This window comes from Stegodyphus dumicola, chromosome 6, assembly GCF_044657685.1.
Source record: "Stegodyphus dumicola isolate Sdum_Otavi_A_Nest chromosome 6, ASM4465768v1".
Taxonomy (NCBI): domain Eukaryota; kingdom Metazoa; phylum Arthropoda; class Arachnida; order Araneae; family Eresidae; genus Stegodyphus; species Stegodyphus dumicola.
The window spans coordinates 202,654,520-202,679,029 of NC_140773.1; the positions used below are offsets into that span (position 1 = coordinate 202,654,520).

A 24,510-nucleotide genomic window follows, 5' to 3' on the forward strand; every position below is an offset into this window, starting at 1 on the left:
TCGATGCCATGTATTGTTTGTTATAACTGGATATCAATTGATGTATAACATCAATATATTTTCGTGTATTCATTTCAGTAAAGTATTTCCACATTTTAGTTTTAAGGGTGCGATTAAATCTTTCCACGACAGAAGCTTTGGTTGCATTATGTGTCGTAAAAAAGGGAATGTTTTTCTTTTTCAAAAAATCTTGAACTTGCTTATTGGTGAACTCTTTCCCGGCATCTGTTTGCAAAGATTCGGGTATACGTTCCGAAAGCAGATTTGATAGACACCGATGTTTTATCTTTGAGAGGAATAGCCCAGGCATATTTAGAAAGGATATCTATACAAGTCAGTAAATATTTGTACCCATTATTAAATGAGGCTAACGATTGCATATCTACTAAATCAGATTGAAATTGCTCGTTTAAGCCTCCGACGATGACTCTGTTTCTGGGAAATTTGTGTCGCGCGGGTTTGTGTAAAGTATAAGAATCTTTGGTTTGCAACCATTTCTGTATGTCTTTTGTTTTCACGCGACCTTTTAAAGCACGATGTAAAGCAGCAACACCCCCGAAACTCGCGGGGACCTGAGGATCCCGATAGGTCTGAGCTAGAACTGAGTTCATTGCAACAATTATTATGATCAAAACGTGCATTAATATTCATTTATATATGTTTAACAGGAAAATAATAACTCTCCTATATAAAGATTTTATAAATATGACATAAACAAGAAAGAAAATGAACATAACAACTTAAAGGTTGAACAAGTAATGATATATATGTTTACGAACAACCATATTTATATTCTGTCTAATCGATAAGTTCGTACTAAATAAAAACTATATGTAGCAAATACAATAATACTATACCTTTTTTTTTTCATTTAAAGATTGTCTGAATCAAAGAATGAGGCCATTGTAAAATAAAATAACATTTTATTGAGGATCTATTTTTACAAATATTCATAATATTCAGTACCAAAGGCACCATACTGTTCTAAGTTTGTTGGACAAAAAGTTTCTCTTACTTCGTTTAATACATCAGTTAAACATACAGATTTTAAAAAGTCCTTGGTGATATAGTGAGCAGATTTCAATAACATTAAATAGGGTTCTTCACCCCAAATATTTCCATAAAATTGTCTGGCAATGTCTATAGGATGTAATCTCACTGCAAGTGAATTCCCAGTTTCTGTTTTATGAACAGCGAGTTCTTCACAGTCTATTTATTAGCTTGGGATGTTTTAGTTCTCCTTGCTGCTGAAGGAGCTCTTCAAGCGATGTTTTTAGAATAGTTTGAAGGCATGCTTTTCCCATAGAAAGATCGAAGGATTCTGGAAGAGTTTTCTCACTAATAGGTTCATCGGATACGCTTTCATAAGCTTCACAAAAGTTCATGCTTTGATAAACGAGGTTGGTGACAATGTCACTGATACGGTTAAAGTTTGTTAGCAGTTCTTCCCACTGCGTAGTCGTAATGCTGAGGCTACTTTTTTCCTCTCCTCCAGGGCAGAGTTGAATCAAAGTGAAGTGGTCATCTTTATATGTAACTACAAAGTTCTTGGGTAACTCCAGATTGAGTGTGAGCAGGTCTGGTTCCTCCACTGTCATGATGGTTACGAGAACATTCAAACACCATGGCTCAAAGTTTACTCCTCGTCTTGTCGGATAGTAAGCTTTACCATATTTGGCATACTCTCGGATGTGCACAGTCACTTTTCCCTTGTAAATGCTGGGTCCCACAAAGACATTGTTTCCCATGTGAGTGAGTTTCTTTGGAATAGCCTCTTCGGTAAAGAGTCCTTTGCGCTGAAAAGGAAAAAAAATGGTAAGTCGATTGGCAGATAAAAGAACATACATAAAAATGAGGTAACATAAAATAAAAAAAGTTTATAAGCTTTTCGTAAATACGTACTTTTTTCTCGAAATGGGATGTTTCTTCTGCTTTTCTTTTGGCACAAGAGCTATCTGATTCTCTTGGAACATCATGGCTCAACACTTTATCATTCAAAGGCATGGATTCCTTCTCCATTAGATTTTCCATCTGAAAAATAAAAGGCAAATTAAGCTCACATTGCACTTTCACAAATAAATTTTTAAAAGATTAACACTCTAAAAAATAGTATGTTTTCGAAAAGTAACTTCCCTCTGCAGCGTTGTTGTTTCCTAGCTGATCTATATTCGAAGCGGAGAAGAAACAGATAAAAGTCCGATGAAGAAAATAACAAGGATCGTCCAAGCAAAAAATGTGCGTACACTCAAGGCGAGAGCAGGGAAAGAAATGCTAAACGTTTTTCGTGACAACTCTATATCAGGTAGGAACTCTTTATTTCATCTGAATGCTGATTGGCTAAGATTCGGTTGGTCCATTATTCAGAGAATCTGACTGGTCCACAGAAAAATGTATTCGTTCGCCTAAGCGGAAGCACATAAAGATGTAATAAGGCAGACGCCATTTTGAAAAATAACATGCCCAAACAGGAATAGGTGATGTCATCCTCCCGATGCCATTTTGTAAAAGCACGCCTAAACTGATGATGTCATTCCAAGCACGTGGTGTAAGAGTTCGTTGCCACAAAACCTAAAAAAATAGTGTCGATGCCACAAAAAATAAAAACTTTGAAAAATAGGGTAGTTGCCACAAAATCAAAACGAAACTTGGGTGATGTCATTCCTTCCATCTACGTCACTTCCGGCTGTAACGTGATCCAAGATGGCGCCGGTGTCATCACTTCTGGGGAAATCCAAGATGGCGGAGGCCACGCCCCCGTTGCGTCATCCATTGTTCTATTACGTCATGGCGGCATCCTTTGAGCTCCTGAGTACCGTGGGTTACTACTTGTGTACCAAGAATGGAAAACATTTCATTCTAAAATTTCATAACATCAATTTAGCGCCCCCTGGATGCTGCACCCGGGGACAGCTGTCTCTCCTTGCCCCACCCTAGCTCTTAGGTTTATTAAAATTGCTTCTTATGGTTTTCTTAGCCGAAGCGGCAGCGTAGGAGTGGTTATTTCAGCTGCTTGGTCGTCAATGATGTGAATTTTTTCACTTTTCTATTTCTTGCGTAGCGTTTGGGATAATTTTCGTGTTGTTTAAAATCAAAATCGGTATTCCCTGGTCTTTTGGGATAGTTCTTGCTGCAAGCAAGCGCACACTGGGCATTAAATTCCTTTTTATTCTTATTCGGGCTTTCGAAAGATTGTTCATTTAAACAGCGAACACGTCTTGGCGCATTATGACAGGCCAGTTGAGTATGCCCGTACCGCTGACAGTTAAAACACTGTGTCGGGCCGTATCAGCCTTTATATGGTTTAACGGAAGCTTTCATATCATAATGTGATGTATGTCGAATATTTTCTTTCCTTCCTATGTCCAGAGGGGGTTCAGTATAAAATATAATGGCGATTCCGTCTCTCGTCCTTTGTAACTGACGGCACTTTAGTACCGGGATGTTTTGTAACTGAAGTTCCTCCTTTACTTCGTCTGCTTAAGGTCTAAGATGAGTCCCTCGACGATTGCTTTGACACATTTATCTGAATTAAGCATGAACGTGTGAAAGAGAATTTTTTCCGTTTCTAGTTTGTCCTGTGTTTTTCTATAGTCTTCAACTGAATTAAATGTGATTTAAAAGTTTTAACACTCAATTTTGCTTTCTAACTTTTTAGTTTTTAAATTATCTTCTAACTCTTTAAGCAATTCCTTCCAGTAAACGTTGGTTTTAGTTATGACTAACGGTGGTATTTTAACGGCATAGTTTTTGGGTTAAGCATACGGTGTAGGGTTGGGGTCATTATCGGTCTCCAGTCTGTTTTCGTCTAAATTTTGGTCTGAGAAAGCTAGAAATCTTGTTTGTGAATTTAAAGCTGGAAAATCCTCATTTTACGCGCTACGTGGCGCATTAAGCCAATCATTATCATTATTCTTTGTCACGTGATCGCGCTCAGAATTTCCGATTGTATTTTTCAATGCGCTTTCACCTGAATTTTAAGTAAATATTCAACTTTCTCGTCTTCATTTTGTAGAGAAGTTAGTATTTTTATTTTCCTCAACATTAAGACCTTTCGTGTTTCTTTTCTCGATAAGAATTCCCATGTTATTTGAGTTCTAATGCTCGACTAAATAAGAAGTAAGCAGATCCTGGCGGTGGAGCTTCTTTCATGACTAACTTTGAGAGTCACACGCTGTATTGCCCTTAACGTACGTTGCTGACTGATATTCGAAGGAGAATAAGCAAAAAATATCTTATCGAGAGTCAAGATGAAGAATTTGTCAAAAAACTATCTTTAACTGAGTATAAACTTGCCTAAGAAACTCTAAAAGATTACTAACAAAGAGTATTTCTATTTATTTCTCTACCTTATTTCTAAAAATGCACTCCAGTGGGACGGTATCATATCATCTGGGTACCTGGGCAAAAGCCCTACCCCTTGTAGAAAGGTTAGAAATTTCGAATGCTAAGTGCAAAAAATAGCCAAAAAAAGATGCATGTAATTTTTTTATATAATAAGTTAATTTCTGAAAAGATATGTTCACTGATTGATGGGATATCTAAATAATTGCTCGTGTATTATTCGAATGGGAAAAGCTGCGAAGAACCGTCAAGCTAGACAGCAAGTGCTAAAATAAAATATATTAGGTAGTACGAGTCAAATAGCACTCTGAATCCTTAGAATAATAGCAGAAAATAATACAGGATATACAAATTAAAAACATAATACATGATTATATACTAGGCAGTAAGAATAGTTAATAGGTGGAGATTGGGTTGACATGCAGGTACCAAAGATGTAACCAAAAAAAAAAAAAAAAAATGTAAATACAGATGAGCAGGGTATTTAATGAATGGTGCAACACAGTAAAATAAGTAACATCAAGAGTACATGTAATTATTTGTTGTGCACAGCGCCAAATATATCTTCGAATATAGAGAAAACAATAAACAGTTTATTCGAACATTTTACCTAATTCCCCGAGGAGTTTAATGATTTCAAGAAATGCACTGAAACTAAAGTCATCAGACTTGCTTATATTAGAATCATTAGTGCTTGTAGCATGGCTGGAGCTTGCATTACTAGTATGCAAATTTTTTACAACATCAGAATAGGCTTTACTTTTAACTACCTGAGGAGTTTCCTTAACATGATTTCCATTGGAGTTAGGGTTTACATAAGCATTAGTTTGAACATTTTCAGAAGGCTTATTGTTTACATAGGGTGCAGGAAATTTAGGACACCCGCGAAAGTTCGCGGTGTCCATTTGTTTGATTGCAGTTGCAGCAACGAACAACTTCTAATCTTTTTTCTTGGAACAATTAGCTGTTTTATAAGGCCCAGCGCATTTAACACACCTGGACTATAGCTTGCAGGTATCCGAAGAGTGATGGAAGTGTTCGCAGTTATGACACTGCACAACACTTCCATTTACATTATAATTTTTAACAGAGATATAAAAATCTAAGAATTTGGCAATATCATAAATTTCCCCCCCAGGGGTGTTCTCCACCTGAACTTGGAATGAGGGCATGGGGACCCCGCTTTTTGATGCGATGTATACGAGCAACTCGTCTCACTTTAAATCGTAGCATGGTTAACTCGTCAGAAATTTCTTCAGTTGTGCAGTCAGTGGGCAAGCCACGAAAGACAATTTTAACTGGTCTGTCAAGTTTCGTTAGTATCACATAATGGTCAACTTTTTTCAAGTATAAATAATTAGTAATGATTCTATGGTCATCTCCAGAGTTGGGAAAGATCTCTAGGAAGTCCTCATTGACCTTACCCGCAAATTCACATTTAGCTTCACTTTTTAAGATTTTCATGCAATCACCGAATTTGATATCGGGTTTAACCATTATTGGTCTGGGTTTTGGCTTAGCCACATTAAGAGCAGTATCAGAATTATTAGTATCCATGGTATCATCTATGATTTGCACATCATTATCAGAACTATTTACAAATAACTGTTCAAATTTATTCTTAAGAGGAATTTCAACATTGCACTTGCTAATTTTACTGGGTCGGGCAGTATTTTTTTGGAAGGATAAATCCTTCATTATCTTCGTTATCCTGAGTCTTTGGAAATTTTTTTAGAAGCCCGACGGGATTTAGGTTTACTGTTATCATAAACATTAGAAATATCAACATTTATATTAGAGGTATCAGTATCTGCATTATTAACAGTTGACATATTACAGATAGTATTTACTTCATCAGTAACACAAGGAATTTTACTCATATGTTTTAAAACAAGTATTTCTTCAAAGGTTAAATTTGCATAAGAAGGATTCAGAGCGCAATATGAATCGCACTTACCTTGATAATGCTTCAGATTCCTTCACTAAAAGATTTGGTTTTTTTCAAAGTCGGTACGCAGTTTCTTGATCACATCCTCGTCTTTAAGAAGTTTGGTATAGGTCGCTAGAGAATCCGCGTCACGTCTAATAATCCTTTGAATTCTGTCCATAAGTATCTTAGCATTCAGAAAGTCCGTAACCAAGTAAGTAGCCTTAACAATGAGGTCTTGCCAATAATCGTCTAGACTAAGACTTTCATATTTTAACAGGTCATCCGTAAGAGTAAGAAGTTGATTTCGGAAAGCTATCGATTTAACATCAGAGTCAGAGATAATCCAGGGTAATTCCTTTCCCTCCATGATAAGCACACAGAATTAGCACAAATACGCGCCAAATTAAACAGTCACTAAGTCATATAGTCGAATAGACATCGCAATATCACATTGAAAAAGATTGAAATCCAATATGGCACGAGGAGCGAGTCGAAAAACACACCCTACCGCTCCGAAGTACACCAGCGAACCCATCTATTTAAACGCCAGCGCCAAGCGTGAAGCCTTCTTTACCTGTAATGGTTGTTTTTTTGCACACGCGTAATTGATGCGCAGTAAACATTTCGCAGGGGACGAAAGCGATTTTTCATAGCGATGTTGTTTTTTCAGGTCCTCGTCTTTTATACAGTTTTCTTTAGGTCTAGAGATAATTTACACGCGTATATCTAAAAGACATTAACGATTTCAACTTCAAGTTGGTGTTAGCGGAAACTAGTTGGTATGTTTCAGTACCTAATGTAATCGTTATTTTTATTATTTAAAAAATAATAGCAAATAATATATTAGATCATATGTTTAAATACTGTAAAAGCTTTGTTATATGAGGTAATATATTAAGGTCTCTATTTAAAGAACCAGGATCAACAGACTTGTCCCTTAAATAGTGGTATCCTTTACAGGAGGTATTACTGTACTTTTATTTTTGTTACTCTCTTGTGATATATGCATGAAATATCAAGCTACTACACAGACATATGCAATAGACAAGAATCCCAAGAATAATTCAAAACTGCATCTAAAAAAATATATATGACAAGCAAAAGAAAAAACAGCATTTTGTAATCCATATAATATGATAAGAATCATAATGGATGGTTCTAAAGAAAAATCAGTATTACTGAGGAATATGACCATAATATGAGTTTCGCAGTCCAATTTTATGTTTTATAACTTTTAGCACACACAGTGCATTGATATAATTATTCACTAATATGCATATTAAAATGTCTATCAAGACAGTGTTGTCTATTAAAAGCTTTCTTACACACTTCACACACATAAGGCCGCTCTCCAGTATGAATCCTAAAATGTTCAATTAAATGTTGTTTCCGGTTAAAAGTTTTGTAACACATATTGCAAACATGATGCCGCTGTTCATAATGAAGCTTTAAATGAACTTTAAGATTATTTTTCTGAGTAAAAGCTTTTTTGCAAATATCACAAATGAAAGGAGGATATTTTTTATGACGCAGCAAATGTTCATGAAGATCACAGTTCTTTCCCGCAACATATGAGCAAAAGGGACACTTCAAGACTTCATCCTTAATTGAAATTTGGTGATCTACAAAATAAAGAAAATTTCAATAATTAATATTTTTCAAAAATATCACAATTTTGTCAATAATTTAATTACACCCACAATTTTTGATTTTTAGATAACTGGCTTTCTCAGACTAGTCAAAAAAACTAAGACACCGTATATATTTCTACTTCTGTTTCTTTCTTATAATCAGTACCGAAACACATGAATATAAAATGCATGCATAAAACAAAAATGTGTCATATTAACTAAAATAAAGATCTATAAATAATTAACATAAAGAAAGATCTAAATAATTAAAAACTATATTTTTAAAATATAATTTTGATTTCCAAAATAAAAGACCATATTTTTTAATCGAGAAGAAGAACCATGCACTTATAGCAAATAATTTTAAAAATGTATTCATACAGGCAGTTTTCAAATTCCTTTATTGACAGGATAAGAAAGAGTTTTTAGAAGCTGTATGAAGTTTTAATACACCTAAGGGAAAAAAGTTTTAAATAGAAGAAATATGAAAGGATTCGAATTTCGAAAAAGTCGTGCCAGAGGGTTTGTTAAGGTTTTTTATGCTCCCACTGAGCTCATATCTTACAAATAAACTCCTGATATCACAACTTTTTAACTTTATTATTAAACATCACATTCTTAATAACAGAGTGTTAAGTATTGCCATACATTTTTCTACTTTTCTCAGTTTATCATATCAATATTCAGTTTTCTTAACAAATTGGCCTAGATAACTTTTTTTTACTTTATTACTAAACATCACTTTCTTTACAATTATGCCACATAAACTTAAATAGCAAAATCACATGACTTTTAAAAGCAGCACATGTTTGAAATTCCAAATACGGCATTAAATATTGTTGAAATTAATTTTTTTGGTCTTTTATCATATCAAAGCTCCATTTTTTTAATGAGGTGATTTACACAACTTTTCCTTGTCTTTTTAATATTATTTATTAAACATCATTTTCTTCAATATGTCTTGCAAAATTCAACAGCAAAATCCTAAAATATTCAAAAGCAGGGTATATTTTAAAATTCCCAATATGGTGTTAAGTGTTGCCATAACGTTTTGAATATTCGGTATGTTATTTCCTTAAAAATAATTCATGGAGATAACATTTGGTGGCAAGATCCTTTTATTTGAAAAATGATAAGAACATAAAAATGATGCAGACAAAAAAAGAGAGGTTTGAGACTAATATGTCAGGTGCTAATAAAATTAATATATTAAAAGAACTAGTCTAACTGACATACTAATATATTAAGAATAATCTTTATTAATTGGAAAAATTTTTTTAAACTTTCATAAAAATTATCACTTGGATGTATTATAAATAATATCAGCCAGAGAAAATTACTCGAAGTGAAAGCTACTCTCTAAATGTAAAATATACTAAGATTATAAATATTGAGAAAAATTTTCAGTGCAACATGAAAAAAGGAAAAGGTGACACCAGAATTCCATGATCAATTACCAACCAAGTGGACTCTTTCAAATTTTAATGATTTATAATTTACAATGGAAAGAATATTTTCACATCTGTTAGTGGCAACGTAGAGACATTAGGTTAATTGGAAGCAGGAAAGATGAAAAATATGCAGCCGCCTTCGCCGGGAATCGAACCACGGAACTCTGGAATACCGGCCCAGTGTGCAGAACCACTACACCACGAAGGCACGCTACAAAAGGGGGAGAAATACCTTATATACTCCCCTTTTTAAAGGGCGACTAGGGTTTTAGGGGACCTAGTCGCCAAATCCTGGGTGCGGAGAATCATCATCCACAACCCTTTTAGTTCGGGCGCCACTTGTAGAGACATTAGGTTTATTGGAAGCAGGAAAGATGAAAAATATGCAGCCGCCTTCGCCGGGAATCGAACCACGGACCTCTGGAATACCGGCCCAGCGTGCAGAACCACTACACCACGAAGGCACACTATGAAAGTGGGAGAAATACCTTATAAGAATACCACATTAAATAAAATATCTGACATTGCAACTGTAGTTTCATTATTTATTATAAGAATTAGCTATTTATGTTCCTCAAATTTTTTTACAAATGGCCAGCTAAGTTATTCCCACAGAAATTAAAGATATAGATCATAAAAATCATACATTTAAAATAAGCTGCTTAAAATTGGAAGCTAAACAGTAAATAAATAAATAAAACAAAATAAAAATGCTTTGACATCATTTTATTGCAAATTAATATCATACGCAGAATGCACGATATTAATTTACATATTTATATTTATTAATATCATACATTTATATGTATTTATGATATATATATTTTATATTTTTATAATATCATATGCACAATCAATATTCAATATTTTAATATTTCAATCAATAATCAATATTTTAATATTTATTAATACCATATGCACAATTCTACAATTATTTAATAAAGATAAGAATTATTCAAGACATAATTATGCATTTATTTTATTGGATGACTTCTGGACAATACTAAAACATATTTTCCCGAAGTGGAACTTTCTATCCACTATATTTTAGATTTCTATCTATAATCTATTTTTTCTATCTAATGAAAGCAAGAAGGAGGGTTTAAAAAATAAATAAATAAAATATCTCAAAAACTTCCTTTGAACTGTTAAAGTGACATAGAACTCTCAACTAGAAAGGTAAAATAAGTTAACCTACTCTCGAATTGATGTGAAACAGCTTTCATAACACACAGCAAGGAATCACTGAGAATAAACTTTCACATCTATTTCTCTATTGAAGTTTTCTTTATAAAGTTAATTCTTCATTTCTTCACATAAACATGTATTTAGGAATTTTAAAGGCAAACATTCCAGATTCATAGGAACTTTAACAATATCTTAATTTACATAAAACATTTCTACGTATCCATCATGATAAGTAAAACATCTGCCAACTATTTCCCTTGATACCTGATTTATTAAAACTATATACCGAATATACATATTTTACAAACACTATAAATGTAATAACATCCAACAAGGTCAAACAGAAATTAAATAATTAGAATCTCAATATACTATAACACAATTCCAAACCTGAATTTTGTTAGAAAGTTAATTCTTCATTTCTTCACATAAACATGTATTTAGGAATTTTAAAGGCAAACATTCTAGATTCATAGGGACATGCAACTTTTAAAAATTTCGATTTGTTTAGCATGAAAATGTATTCAAATTTAATAGCACATACTAACGACATTTTTCAAATTTTTTGCTTCATTTTTCTCCAAACAACCCTCCTTTAGGTTGTTAATACCCATACCAATTACTTCCAAATATGCTTCTTAAATTCATAATTTTAAATAATATAAAAACAAAAGAGAAAAGGCTACACAAAGGCTATAATTTTAAAATATATTTAACAATACTTATGACACATTTTATAATATATATAATGTGAAAAATTAATAAATAAATACAGTCAAAAGTCGTTAATTCGGACACCCATAATCCGGAATGATCTATAATCCGGACCTCAAAGCTAAAATCTTTCTGCGCATGCGCCGCATTGACGCATGAGCATAGGCGTTTTACTCGTGCTCCCAAGACATTTACGACTGCGCATGTGCGTCTGCGCAAATGCAGAATACGTTTTCGCGTGCGCGTTTAATGTATAACGGACGCTAAATTATATAATTTATAAGCTAAAATTATCTAATTATCTATTTCAGTTAATGTTGATGATTGCGTTGTTCCTTAATCTTCGAATTGGATCCGGCTTATTATTTTTTGCAGACTGTAAGAGCAATTTTCTAAAGTAAGCTTGAACTTTCGATTATGTCAAATAGAATTTCCGATGCTGGAGCTCCCAAAGGATCTAGAAAACGAAAGTATGTTTCGATGTCCATCAAACAAAAAACGAATTGCTACAAGAAATGGATAAAGGCATATTCTTTGTTTATCTAACCGTTCCGAAATCTGTTTATCAATTTCACGCTGCTCTGCGCGGGGGGGGGGGGGTAACGTCGCGGCGCGCAATGAACTGGAAGTTGATTTGTCAACACTATCGTTATCTTCAGGGCAGATGTTTTTATTTTATTCGGCTTATAATTCCTTACTAAATGTAGTATTTAATTTCGATGTACTCCGTCTTTGATATGATTTAAATCAAATTCCTCGTCATTATAAATATCACGAATACAAATCAAATAGTTTTCTGGTTGCAATTTTCTAATTTCGGCTATGCGTAAGGTATGCTTTACGCATCCGCGCGTTAAAAGAAATGTTTAATAAAGTAAACAAATAAATATTAGGCTTCTTTTTTGGTAAATTTTGATACGCTTTAGATCATAATTGCTCATTATTTTATAAATTACGGTTTCATATTTTTAATTTTATAATTTCTGCATGCCATCTTACCAGATTTAAACTGATGATCTATAATCCGGAAAAATCGATAATCCGGAATCGCCGAAGTCCCGACGAGTCCGGATTAAAGACTTTTGACTGTATTTAATACATCAGTGAAGGAGGAAAGTTCTGCTGAAACAAACTATTTTTCCCTTAAAAAAAAAAAAAAAAAAAAAAAAAAAAGACACTCCTTATTAATCAAGAGAAAACAGAAAATGAAAATAAAATCCTCTACAGCATTAATAATAATGAGAAAATAAAAGCAATAAAAAATGGAAAGTAATAAAAGTACAGTTTAGGACAGTAAGGCAAAAAAGGTAATTTAAGCTAGAAACAAAGAAAGCACATAAATAAACTTTACTCTTTCACAATATTTGGGAAACAAAAATTAATTATATTAATCCACATTAACTGTTGCACCAAAATTCATAAGAAAAAAATCTCCAATCGCAGATAACTTGCATTATAAAATTGGCAATAAAAATATGTCAAGTTATGTAAATGATATCATCCATCAACACAAGTTCATATTATATATAAAAAAAGGGGCGAAGCATTAAAAGTAACACAATGCAGTTGTCATTTCAAGATAAAATTGGATATCTATCATTCTGATAGCATTTATCAGGAAAGATAACAACATTCTTATGAAAATGTTAGTCTACTGTTAAATCTTAATGCTTTTTCATGGGGAAAAAAAAAATCCATTCAAACTTCACTACACATAGTGAACAAAACAAATGCTTCAAAACAGACTAGATTTGATTTATTTGTAACATTATTATAAATAACAGTAGCACAAACAATGTCATATATCCTATACTAGAGAAATGATAAAATTTGTCACAAAAGACAGACAAAAACACAAGCTGCCATAAAGTAACATACATCAAATTAGTTATATATATCTGGCAATACATGTTATAAAAATTTTGAAATATATAGTTGCAACAATTTGCTGCCAAAACCACTGCTGTGCAGTGGGCAACATAGTACCTACATATTGTCTGAAAACATGGTGAAGACACTAGGGGGGTGTAAAACACTACACAAAGTCATCCTTCCCATCTTGCAAAATAAAACATATGTCACAATTAATATAGTATCACACATAACATCACAGTCGTGAAGAAAAATCAACATTACTAATGCACATGACCACAATAATAGCATTGCACTCCAATATTATGTTTGCAATTTTTACCATAAAAATTGTATTAACGTAGTTATTCCTGGGCATGATTCTTTAAATGCCCATCAAGATGGTTTTTTGTCCTAAAACCTTTGTTACACACCTCACAAACATACGGCCGCTCTCCAGCATGTATTCTCAGATGGTAGTCAAGAGTATGTTTTTGAGTAAAACCTTTGTTACACATCTTACAAACATATGGTCGTTCTCCAGTATGAATCCTTAAATGTACAGCTACATGTTGTTTTTGCTGAAAAGATTTATTACAAATTTTGCAAACATAAGGTCGTTCACCAAAGTGAAACCTTAAATGTCTTTTAAGATTACTTTTCAGAGTACAAGTTTTTTTGCAAATACCACAAATGAAAGGAGGAAATTTCTTATGAAGTAGCACATGTTCTTCAAAATCATAGCTCATTTCCGTAACATATGAGCAAAAGGAACATCTGAAGACTTCTCTTTGAACTTGGTAATCTACAAAATAAAGAAAATTAGAAGAATTAATATTTTACGAATAGACTGCAACTTTATAATATAATAATTTTAAGCACAATGTTTTTATCAGTAAGTGACAAATTTTCTTACACTGGGTTAGTAAAATTTCAAAACATATTTTCCCTATTTTTTTCCTTACAATGAATATTAAAAATACATGATTATAAAATGCATACACAAAAGAAAAATCTGTATCAGCATAAAGATTTTAAAGTAAAATAATTCAGAGAATTCAAAAATACACTTTAAAATATATTTTGATCCGTAAAATAAAAGATAAAATTTCATAATTAATATAACTCAATATCAAATCTTATGTTTTTGAAGAATAATGAATATTACTGAAGCACATAACTACAATAATAATTCTGCAGAACAGTTATTCCTTGCTACCAATCTTTAAATGAACATTTAAATCATATATCTGTTTAAAGCTTTGTTACACATTAAAAGCAATTAATTGCTTCAAACCAAAATTTAATTAAAAAATAGAAAAATAAAAAAGTTCTAGCGAATAAAAGAAAGCTAGCAGTAACATTTTTCCTGCACTAAAATGTGACAAATTCTGATGTAATGGGAAGTCATGTTAAAATGCAAACTGAAATTGAAAGAAATTTAAATGTTTGATTCAAATAAATGTATATTTAAATGTGGTATAAATCAATTTAACAAAATATTTTATTAATTCATATTTCCAATGAAAACACTAATCTTCCAATTAAGCATAGATAGTAATAAGGAAATAAAATATAATGAAATTCAAATATTATCAGATTCAATGTAATAAATGTTACTAATTTTTCTACTACCTATAAATTTACATACCGATTGTGTGAAAACTAAACTATGAAAAACTAGCTCTCGAATTAAACAATTATTAGTTCGATTCCATTATTATAGCATTTTGAATAAAAACTGACAATTCAGATTTGCTTGGAAATGGAACTCATCAGAAAAGAGAGTTTAAAAATTTTTTAAAAACAAATTTAGTAGTTGGATTTCTATTACAACTTACAATAACATTAGCCTTCATATTCTACAAAATACTGCCATTTAAATTATTTAGAAAGACAGCAAGCATATCCAAGGCCATTCAAATGTATAATGTTCTAAATTGACTTTCCAAATGTCCTATCAACATTCCTTCTCTGGATACCAAATTATTCATCCACAAAAGCAGGAAATGAATACACTCGTTTTGGGCATATTGTTATTAAAGTGCAGAAGATAATAAAATGAATTCTACAAATTATCAGTGGATTATTGTTATCGGTGAATTTTTGGTGAGAAAATTATTATTATTTTTTTTTTACTATAAATTCTTAAAACTGGACCAGGATGGAATAGAATGTGATGATGAAGAACTGTATATTAATAGTTTAATTCCTGCAAGAATGAACTTACCGATGATGATTGTAGTGCCAACCACGAATTTCAAGCTCGAATTTGGTTTGTTCTGATTCTGAAGAAAAATGTTCATCAGTAGACAATCCATCAGTCTTGGAAGAATATTTTGGGCAATCAGGAATAAATACCAAAAATATTCTGGTAATATAGCATATATAATGTAAACACTATACTAAAATAAATTTGTCACTGAAAGCACTAATGAAAAGGTAAATGTGAGGCAGTAAAATTACATTAATGTATTGTTAGCCAGTCACAGACCCAGTTGCAGGCACACATAGGGGCAGGCGGTTATTTTTCATGATGTTGGCCCATACCATGATACTGCATCTCAGATACTGGTCCTTTTCCTGGATATTTTTTGGATGATAAGCAGTACTTCTTTCATCAGTTGGCATCTACAAACTGATGGCAGACTGAAGTTATTCTTATCTGAGATTATTATGCAAGTCCAGTCCTGTTCAGTGCAATTGCGATGCTCATGACACCATTGCAGACAGGCAGTACAGTGCTATCCGAACAATTAGACACACACACAACAGATCTAGGGGTTTATAGTTTTCTCCCTCTTGCACACGTCTGGCTTCAATTTTGAGGGAGATCTACTGCCCTGTAGCAGACAGAAACTTATTTGCACCAGCTGAGCTGTGATGTGCCAGTTTATTTTTGCTGATAGAATAACATACTTGTGTCATGCAAGCATCCATTAACACTATATACCAGGGGCTCCCAACCTTATGCACCATGGCACCAGCTGACATGTGCTCACTGCTGTGCAATCACAATAAAAATGCTTAAGTTTTCAATAAAATTCTATGTGAAAGTTTTCTCATTTTTAATGAAATAGAATTTGCGTCCAACACAGATATTAGCACAAAGTGAAATGCGACCGAGCTTTTTTTTTAATGTGCATGTATTATTAACTCCATCCAACTATAAATTTACCTTGAAAAAGTAAATGGTGCCTGCCGTCCAACAGATATTCTAAAATGTGCTTTTAGGGTAAAAAAGGTACGACACCCCTACCATCAAGATCTGGCATTAGAAAAAAGCAACAAATTACAATTTCCCATAGACATAAGTAAGCATACATTAGAACCAATCATGGAAATAAAATTTAAAAAAAAAAAAAAAAAAAAAAAACTTAGACAATATGTTGTGTGTGTTCTGCAGTGTACTTTGGCACAAAAGAAAAGTGCTTTAAAAGATATCCCACTTTAAAATATTATTATTTTTTTTATTTTTGAGAAATCGTTTTTATTTTTTTAATCCTTTAACTGGCAATGGTTTTGCCACAAAGCAGAAGTAATTTTGAAGTAATTTAATAAAAAAAAAATCATCCATTGTATGGTGAGAGTTTAAGATGTGTACACCTGCTTAAGATGTGTTAATTATGCACATCCCTTTCTAGCCTGTATTAAATCTAATAAAATGCGTCAATCCAAATAAAATAATATTCAGCATCAAGTCATGAAGCACCAATGGTATACACAGAGATAGTTAAATTTGTTAAAAGCTTGATTTTACTTTTTTCATGAAGTTCGCAGGAAATAATCAGAAGCTTATAGTTTTACAGATTAGTTGTAAAAATAATTACCTTTGAAACTATGTTTACAATATAAATAGTATACAGAAGGCACTAGAACTTCTTTTGCCTTGCCCTAGCATACCTCACATTGCACAATGCTGCATATAAAACACATAGTATTCACCTCCACTTCTTTTTTAAACATGACTTTAAAAAAGACTAAATGACTTTAACCTACATTTGAAAACTTTTTTAATATTTGTGCTGTTCCTGAAGAATATAAAGATCCTGATGTCAAAGATATTTATTAAATATTTAAATAATTATTAGATGAAATTAAAATAAGTAAGAGTTCATATGGGATAAAAAAGATTTTGTTGATACCTCACCTGGAACCCATGCATTTAATATAGCACTATTCATAATGGGGGAAAAAAAAAGTCATACACCTCTTGCTATGGAAAAGATAAAATTTCACTACATAAGACAACTAATGCATACAACCTCCCATATAATAACATATATCAAATTAGCAGTCAGGCAACGCTTCTGTAACTGTGTAACAGTTTGGGAATGCTTGTCTGTACAATTTGTTGCCAAATTTCTTGTAAGGTAATGAGGAGAGACAGCATTTACACAATGTCTGACAAGTCAAATAAGGACATTAACAGTGCAAAACACTATGTAGAGTCATTTTCTGCACTTAAGTAAATCTAGCAATGAATAACGATTAGGCTCATTACTTCTGATAGCAGCTCTCAGAGGACAATCTTTTTTCTTTTTTTCCACCTAAATAGCACATTTTTCAGAACTACCTTTTTACCTATATAGCACATTTTTTCTGTCAGAAAAAGTACCAGTTTTGCTGGTAATCAAATTTATTTATTATTCATTATTATTATTACTCAAGTCACATTTTTGTAATGCCTGCATATATTTTTGGAAGGGCATATATGTTTGCATGTATTATTGCAACCACCTTAGCAGAAATTGCCAAAGCTTCAGAATATACTAAACTCTTATAGCCACAAGAATAAGAATTACTCAGGCAACCACACACACGACAAATATTCAGTTCTCAATGTCACCATTTTTATATGCATTCTTTTTGTAGTATGCAAAGTTCAAACAGCTTTAATACAAAAATTATGATAATTTTTGGTCTTAAATCAATTTTAAAATTTATGCTTGTGGAATTTTTCTGAAATTTCTGCAGGACTATATTATTTCATAGCAAAATCGCTAAACAAACAATGCTTCGAATTCTGTCTCAAAGCAATCACTGTGAAATTTCCATCACAATGAACACACAAAAACTGATTTATAATTAAGTTTACTGATTGTCTTTTGGTATAGGTAGTTGAAATGTAGAATATGTGTATAATCACATGTATGTATGTAATGTATAATTTTTTACAATAAAAGTGATTGTTCTTTTCTTCTGTAAAATTCACAAAACTGCAATAAACTAAAGAGTTGAAATAACACATAAGTATCTAAGGAAGACCTCAAATTCTGCAAAACTAAAAATTTCTTATGATGTCTTAACAAAACATGAAGTCAGAAGTATTTCTGTTTTTACCTCTTTTTTATAATGATATAAAAAAGCACATGCACATAAAATGTACACATGAAACATCAAAACATATAAATATATATAGAGTTATTTTTTTTTTTTTGCATTTTGTCCATTACATATTAACAAAAATTTATATTTCGGATTTGCAAAATAAAAATATTTCATAATCAATATGATATATCATGGAGGACTATGATTTTGAAGAAATGATTTTGAAGAAAACTCAACATTACTGATACACATGACAATAACAATAGTACTGCACTCAATTTTATGTTCAAATTTTTACCATAAATAGTGCATTCAGTTAACTATTTATTGGTATGAATCTTTAAATGTCTCTCAAGATGGCAATTTCCCTTAAAACCTTTCACACACATTTCATAAACATAAGGTCAATTTTTAGTATGAATCCTAAAATGTTCAACTACAAATCCTTTTAACTGAAAAGTTGTGTTACAAATTTGGCAAATGCAACGCTCAGCAACTTGAAGCCTTAAATGAACTTTAAAATTACTTTTCTGAGTAAAACCATTCTTGCAAATACCACAATTGAAAGGACAATATTTCTTATGAAGTTGTAAACATTCATGACGATTACAGATTCTTTCAGTAACATAGGAGCAACGGGGCATCTGAAGATTTCACTTAAACACTGGATTTCATAACCTGTAAAACAAAGAAATTTCAGTCATTCAAATTTTATGAAAATATTATAGTTTTGTCAACAATTTGATTGCACCCACAATTTTTGGCCAGCAGATAATTTGATTTTTTACAGTAGGTTAATAAAAATTTTAAGCCACCATAAATATTTCTATCTTTGTTTCTTTTTAATAATATACATTAAAACACATTAATATAAAATGCATATCATGCAACATGCTTTTGAAGAAAAATTAACATTAATGAAGTATATAACTATATATGTCTGTATTTGTTACCATAATTGGAGTCTTAAAAATCATTATTCAGTAGTACGCCTCTTTATCTGATGATCAAGAAAATGTTTTCTTTAAATAGCGTTGTTGCACACTTCACAAACTATGCATGGCCACTATGCAGCATGATTTCTTAGAAGACAATGAGATGGCACTTTTTTGACGAAAACCTTTGTTACAATCTTCACATACATGAGGTCATTTCTCATTATGAATCCTTAAATGTTCAACTACTTGTTTTTGTTGAAAAGCTTTATTACACACAAACGTTCACAAATGTAAGGTCAATCATTAGAGTGAAGCCTTATATATTTTTTAAGATGTTAAAGGACAATTTTTATTTATATAATTATTTTTAAATGGATGGCAACAGATGTCAATATTCTTGTTATGTACAAGCCTTCTGTTGCTGAGTCTTTATGTAGCTAGAAACGCAGTTGCAAATCTGTAATTGCATTATGTTTGTCTTTTAAATATCACAGCCCTGTTTTCCCTGCAACTCTATTACGTTAATTTAAAGGAAGCCCTCAGGAACTCCTTTTTCCAAAAACTTCTACACAGAAAAGAAATAAAGCATTCTGTGATGAATGTTTATGTGAACTTATACATAAAGAGGAAAGATATTTTTTTATATGTTATAATTTTTACTATAGTAGTCAGATATTCACATTATTTAAATGAAAAATGGTTTACAAAAAAGTAATTTATGAAGAATTGTTAATATAATTAAAAAAATTAATATATAGCTATAAATAAAAATGGTATTAGTCATAGATTTTTTTCCAATATTAAACATGAAGAAAAATGGATGCAACTTACCCTATTAGTAAAATGAAAAACTTGGCATATATGTTAAATATAGTAAAAAAATAAATTGATGGAAAAATTATAATTTGTGGAATTTTGGTAACTTAACCAGTTAAATATAAATATTTCACTAATGCTTATACATCAGTGCTAACTGGTGACAAAACATTAACAAATTTAACAGTTAGATTAATTGTAGCAGATAATATCTAAACAAATTCCACCACAATTCATGATAAAGATGTTTAATAGTTAAAATGTATGTGGACAACTTGTTTTTGTAATAAAGCCAAATCAACTGAGAAGAGGTATTTTAAATGTAACAAAAATAGACATTTGGCTTATTCTAATAACAAAAATTCTCAAAACAGTTTTGCAAAATATGTAAGAAAAATATTCATAATGATACAAGACACGTTTTTCTATGAAGATGAAGTCATGTTAGTACTAATAGTCAACATGCATTATTTCTAAGAATTAATAAAGCAAATAATAATGATATAAACAGGGCAGCTAGTTAATTCAGGTTCCTCATCATACAAAGTCAATAATGAAAAACTATTACTCGATTCAAAAAATTATACCATCAGAAACATTTTAGCTGAAATATCTCATCAAAATAAGAACTTTGGAAGCTAATTAAAATATTTTAAATGATATCTTATAGTATGTTCGACAGCTAAGTAAGAACTTACTGTTAGTATGTGTTATAACTAATATAATAGTAGTGATGAATTTTGGATAATAAAGTAGAAGTAAAAAAAGATGGTGGAATGGTTTTAGACAGATATAGAACTGAAAATAATTTGTATAACAAAATTCTTGACAAAAAATTTAAGAATGCAAGTGACTGAATTTAAGGGAAGGTGTCTGAAGCCATACTGGCATAAGAAACTAGGGCATCATGGTTAGAATGATAGGAAGAAACTTATGCTGTTTTGATGATTTCATACTTGATGGTGTGAAGATTTCCGATCATTGTCAAAAGAATGATTCTGTCAGGGATAAATGCTTGCAAGCAACAAAAACAAGAATGCCTTTTAATTCTGCAAGAATGAAAACTAAGTGATCCTTAGAAATAATTCATACTGATGTGTGTGAACCAAATGACCTAGCAACACGGGATAAGAAGAAATATTTATAACTTTTGTCAATGACTATATACAGTTTTGATGGTATATTTAATAAACTGTAAATATGAAATGGTTAATGCAGAAAAAAAATTTGTAGTAGAATTTGAAGCTACATGGAATATAAAATATATTAAAATTTAGATGCAACAATTAAGAACAATTTATTAGTTGATATGAAAACAAAGGAATTACTTTGAATTATAGGGTTCCTTTATCACCACACTGAAATGGAACAATAGATAGAATAAATTGAACCTCACTAAAAAAAAATTAACCTTACAAAAAGATTCCAAATTAGAAAAAGAGATGTAGGGAAAGATTTTCAAATTGTTCCTTAATTATTCTCCCATAGTGCAACAGAAGCAATTAGTACACCACTGGCCCGAAAAAAAAATGGCAAAAATTATACAACAGAAATGCAAGGGAAAAAAGTGTTCTGAGATCTGCATTTGATGTAAATTTATATTCAATAAATGAAAAAATATGAATTAAAAGAAAACAGAAATAGTGATAAAAATAATTCTGTGAGAAGGAAACCAAAGTGAAATTTAAAAAAATAATCAAGATAAAAGCAAGTCGACTACATAAGATGATGATTTATACATTGATAATAAGAATGAAGATGAAAATGGAAAATATGAAATAAATTTTTTTTTGTACACATCACAAAGGAAACAATGACTGCTTGTGAATTAGCAAATGCTTTATGAAGTCATAGTTTTTAGCAACTTAAGTACAGAAGAATATTTACAGGCTTCAGTTGCCATTTAACTTGGATAAGTAGATCTCGCAATCAGATAATGAACATTTCAATCATTAATATGTCATAAAATTATTAATGGCCATTGCCACAAGATTAATAAATATAAAAATTAAACATATGGTACTTTTTGATTATCTGCACAGTGATTGCTTGTAAATTTTAGACAAAAGTGTTTGTTTGAGTATCATTATATCCATTTCAACGATGCATCCAGTGCCACCTTCTTTTTTTTTTTTTTTAAATATTTTTTTCCCTACAAAAGACATACACACATCTTAGAGGTTCCCTGTTGTTCTTTCTAGAATTTTACTTATGTCTATTTCCTTGTTGAACAATAAATAAAGGAAATAGCTGCTGTAAATAAGATAGGACTAGCTTCAAGCCAGTTTCCAAACTACATTCAAAGACTGCTTAAAATTTTCACATTGTATTACCATAAAATTCAATTGTTTAAGAAGTACAGCTTCACAGAATGTGAAACTTTACATTAAATTCAAAGCTATCTTTTTCATCAATCATCAAATTCCACATGGTCACTGTGAGTTATTACAATAAAAAGAAATGCATTCAACGTAAAAAGAAATACAGTACAAAGTTCGTAATCCGGACTCGTCGGGACTTGGGTGATTCCGGATGAGGGGTTTTTCCGGATTATAGAGCATCTAAATCTGGTAAGATGGCATGCAGAAATTATACAGTTAAAAATATGAAACCGTAATTTATGAAATAAAGAGCAATTATGATCTAAAGGGTATCAAAATTTACTAAAAAAAAAAAGAGCTTGATATTTATACTTTATTAAACATTTCTTTCAATGTAAGTTGTTTAAAATGCTCCGTTTTTAGTGCTAATACGTTCTCTTTAATTCTCTCTTCTATAAACAGACATAATTTCTTGTTCAGTTACAAAGTTCCACTGTTCAAATCCTGTAATTGCTGTGTCGAGAATGCTGACTAACTTGTCAATCAAATTTTTTTCATTTTCAATAACAATAACATTTTGTTTTCATTCTCTGTCACTTAAAATTCTCTGTCACTTCACTATCGGAAGCGCGCATGTGTAAACGCTTTACTGGCTTTACGCGCATACGTAGTGGATGCACGCAACAAACGAGCATGTGTAAATTTGTGGCTTTGAGATCCGGATTACAGACTCTGTACTGTACTAATAAAAATGATGACTGAATTTCAAAAATACAAATCCGTACATACTCAAACACACATGTGCATATCTGGTTCCCATATAAATACTTTTTCACAACATAGTGTGCTACCTCATCAGTACTTTTTTATAACTTTTTAGTGGAGTTGTGAATAATCAAAAAGTACCATATGAAAGAAAAGCCTTAGAAAAATCATCAAGTACAGTAATAAACAAATAAGTGCTAAAACATACATATAGTAAATTTTTTCAAAAGAAATTACATCCAATACATGGTATAAAAAGATAAAGTATCCTTCTTATTAATTAAAATATATGTGAATAAGACTCGGAAGAAACATTTTTTTTTTTTTTTTTTTTTTTTTTTTTTTTGTAATCTTAAGAAACTATAATATATTCATTTGGACAGTCAACAGCATTAAATTCATTTGATTTAATGTTTTTATTCATCTGGTATAAGCAAACATCAAAATATACATTTTAGAAGGTAGAACATCTAACCATGTTCTCAAAAATTATTTTTTTTTAGTCACTAAAATACTGCTTTATTAAATGTAAAAATCTAACAAGTCAGTAACATCATTCGTTGCAGTAAGATCATTTCAACTGTTACAGATTAATATTTCATAGGGCTGTGCAAGCACTGATGTTATCTGGCACAGTTTCATATGAACATCTAATGCTGTCCTGAGGGATGTCTCACCAAATTCGTTATAACTGCACAGCTAGGTCAGACATATTTTGCAGTGACTGACCATGTCCCATATGAAGAAAATGCGACAGAGATCAGGCAATCAGGATGGCTATGCTGAGAAGAAAGTCCGAAGTGATGTCTATTGCATACAAGCACCTGGCAAGCCTAGCAGTATGGATATTACAAAAGACCACAGTAGGTCATCCATGTGAAGTTGCTCACTCAGGGTGATGCACAGGATGATTAATGGTGACTGGGTATTATATGCAATAGCACCTCAAACGGTAATGGCAGATGTGACAAAAGACCACTTTGACAGATGTCACAGATATCACTTCACAATGACATGGGATAAGATGCATAGGCCTGATTAGGAAAGAGGGGGAAAAGAGGAAATTAACATTTGCTTTTTTCAAAAAAGAATAATTATTGCAGAGCACTTATTTAACACGTTGACTGCCCAACACGAGATAACTCGTATTAACGCTCTTCATCAGGATGCCCAATATGAGTTATCTCCTAGTTTCTTGACTTGCCACTTTTGACTTGAGCCACTACTAGTTAC

At 31.6% G+C, this 24,510-nt stretch overlaps 1 protein-coding gene across 6 annotated transcripts in view; it reads right to left on the reverse strand.

Moving 5' to 3' along the window:
- Window positions 1-911: 911 nt before the first annotated feature.
- LOC118192414 (uncharacterized) overlaps window positions 912-24,510 on the reverse strand; it is a 29,874-nt gene continuing 6,275 nt past the window's right edge. For 3 of the 6 annotated variants that reach the window (XM_085819363.1, XM_085819359.1, XM_085819362.1), the window contains exons 2-6: window positions 19,391-24,311; window positions 18,964-19,115; window positions 9,586-13,911; window positions 1,903-7,893; window positions 912-1,796 (exon numbers count right to left, since the gene is read on the reverse strand). In XM_085819363.1, the coding sequence (XP_085675489.1) occupies window positions 1,203-1,796; window positions 1,903-2,031 (723 nt within the window). In that variant the 5' untranslated portion in view covers window positions 2,032-7,893; window positions 9,586-13,911; window positions 18,964-19,115; window positions 19,391-24,311 and the 3' untranslated portion in view covers window positions 912-1,202. Of the gene's footprint in view, window positions 1,797-1,902; window positions 7,894-9,585; window positions 13,912-15,336; window positions 19,116-19,390; window positions 24,312-24,510 lie in introns of all 6 variants that reach the window. The other 3 variants (XM_085819364.1, XM_085819361.1, XM_085819360.1) reach the window with 2 other exon arrangements.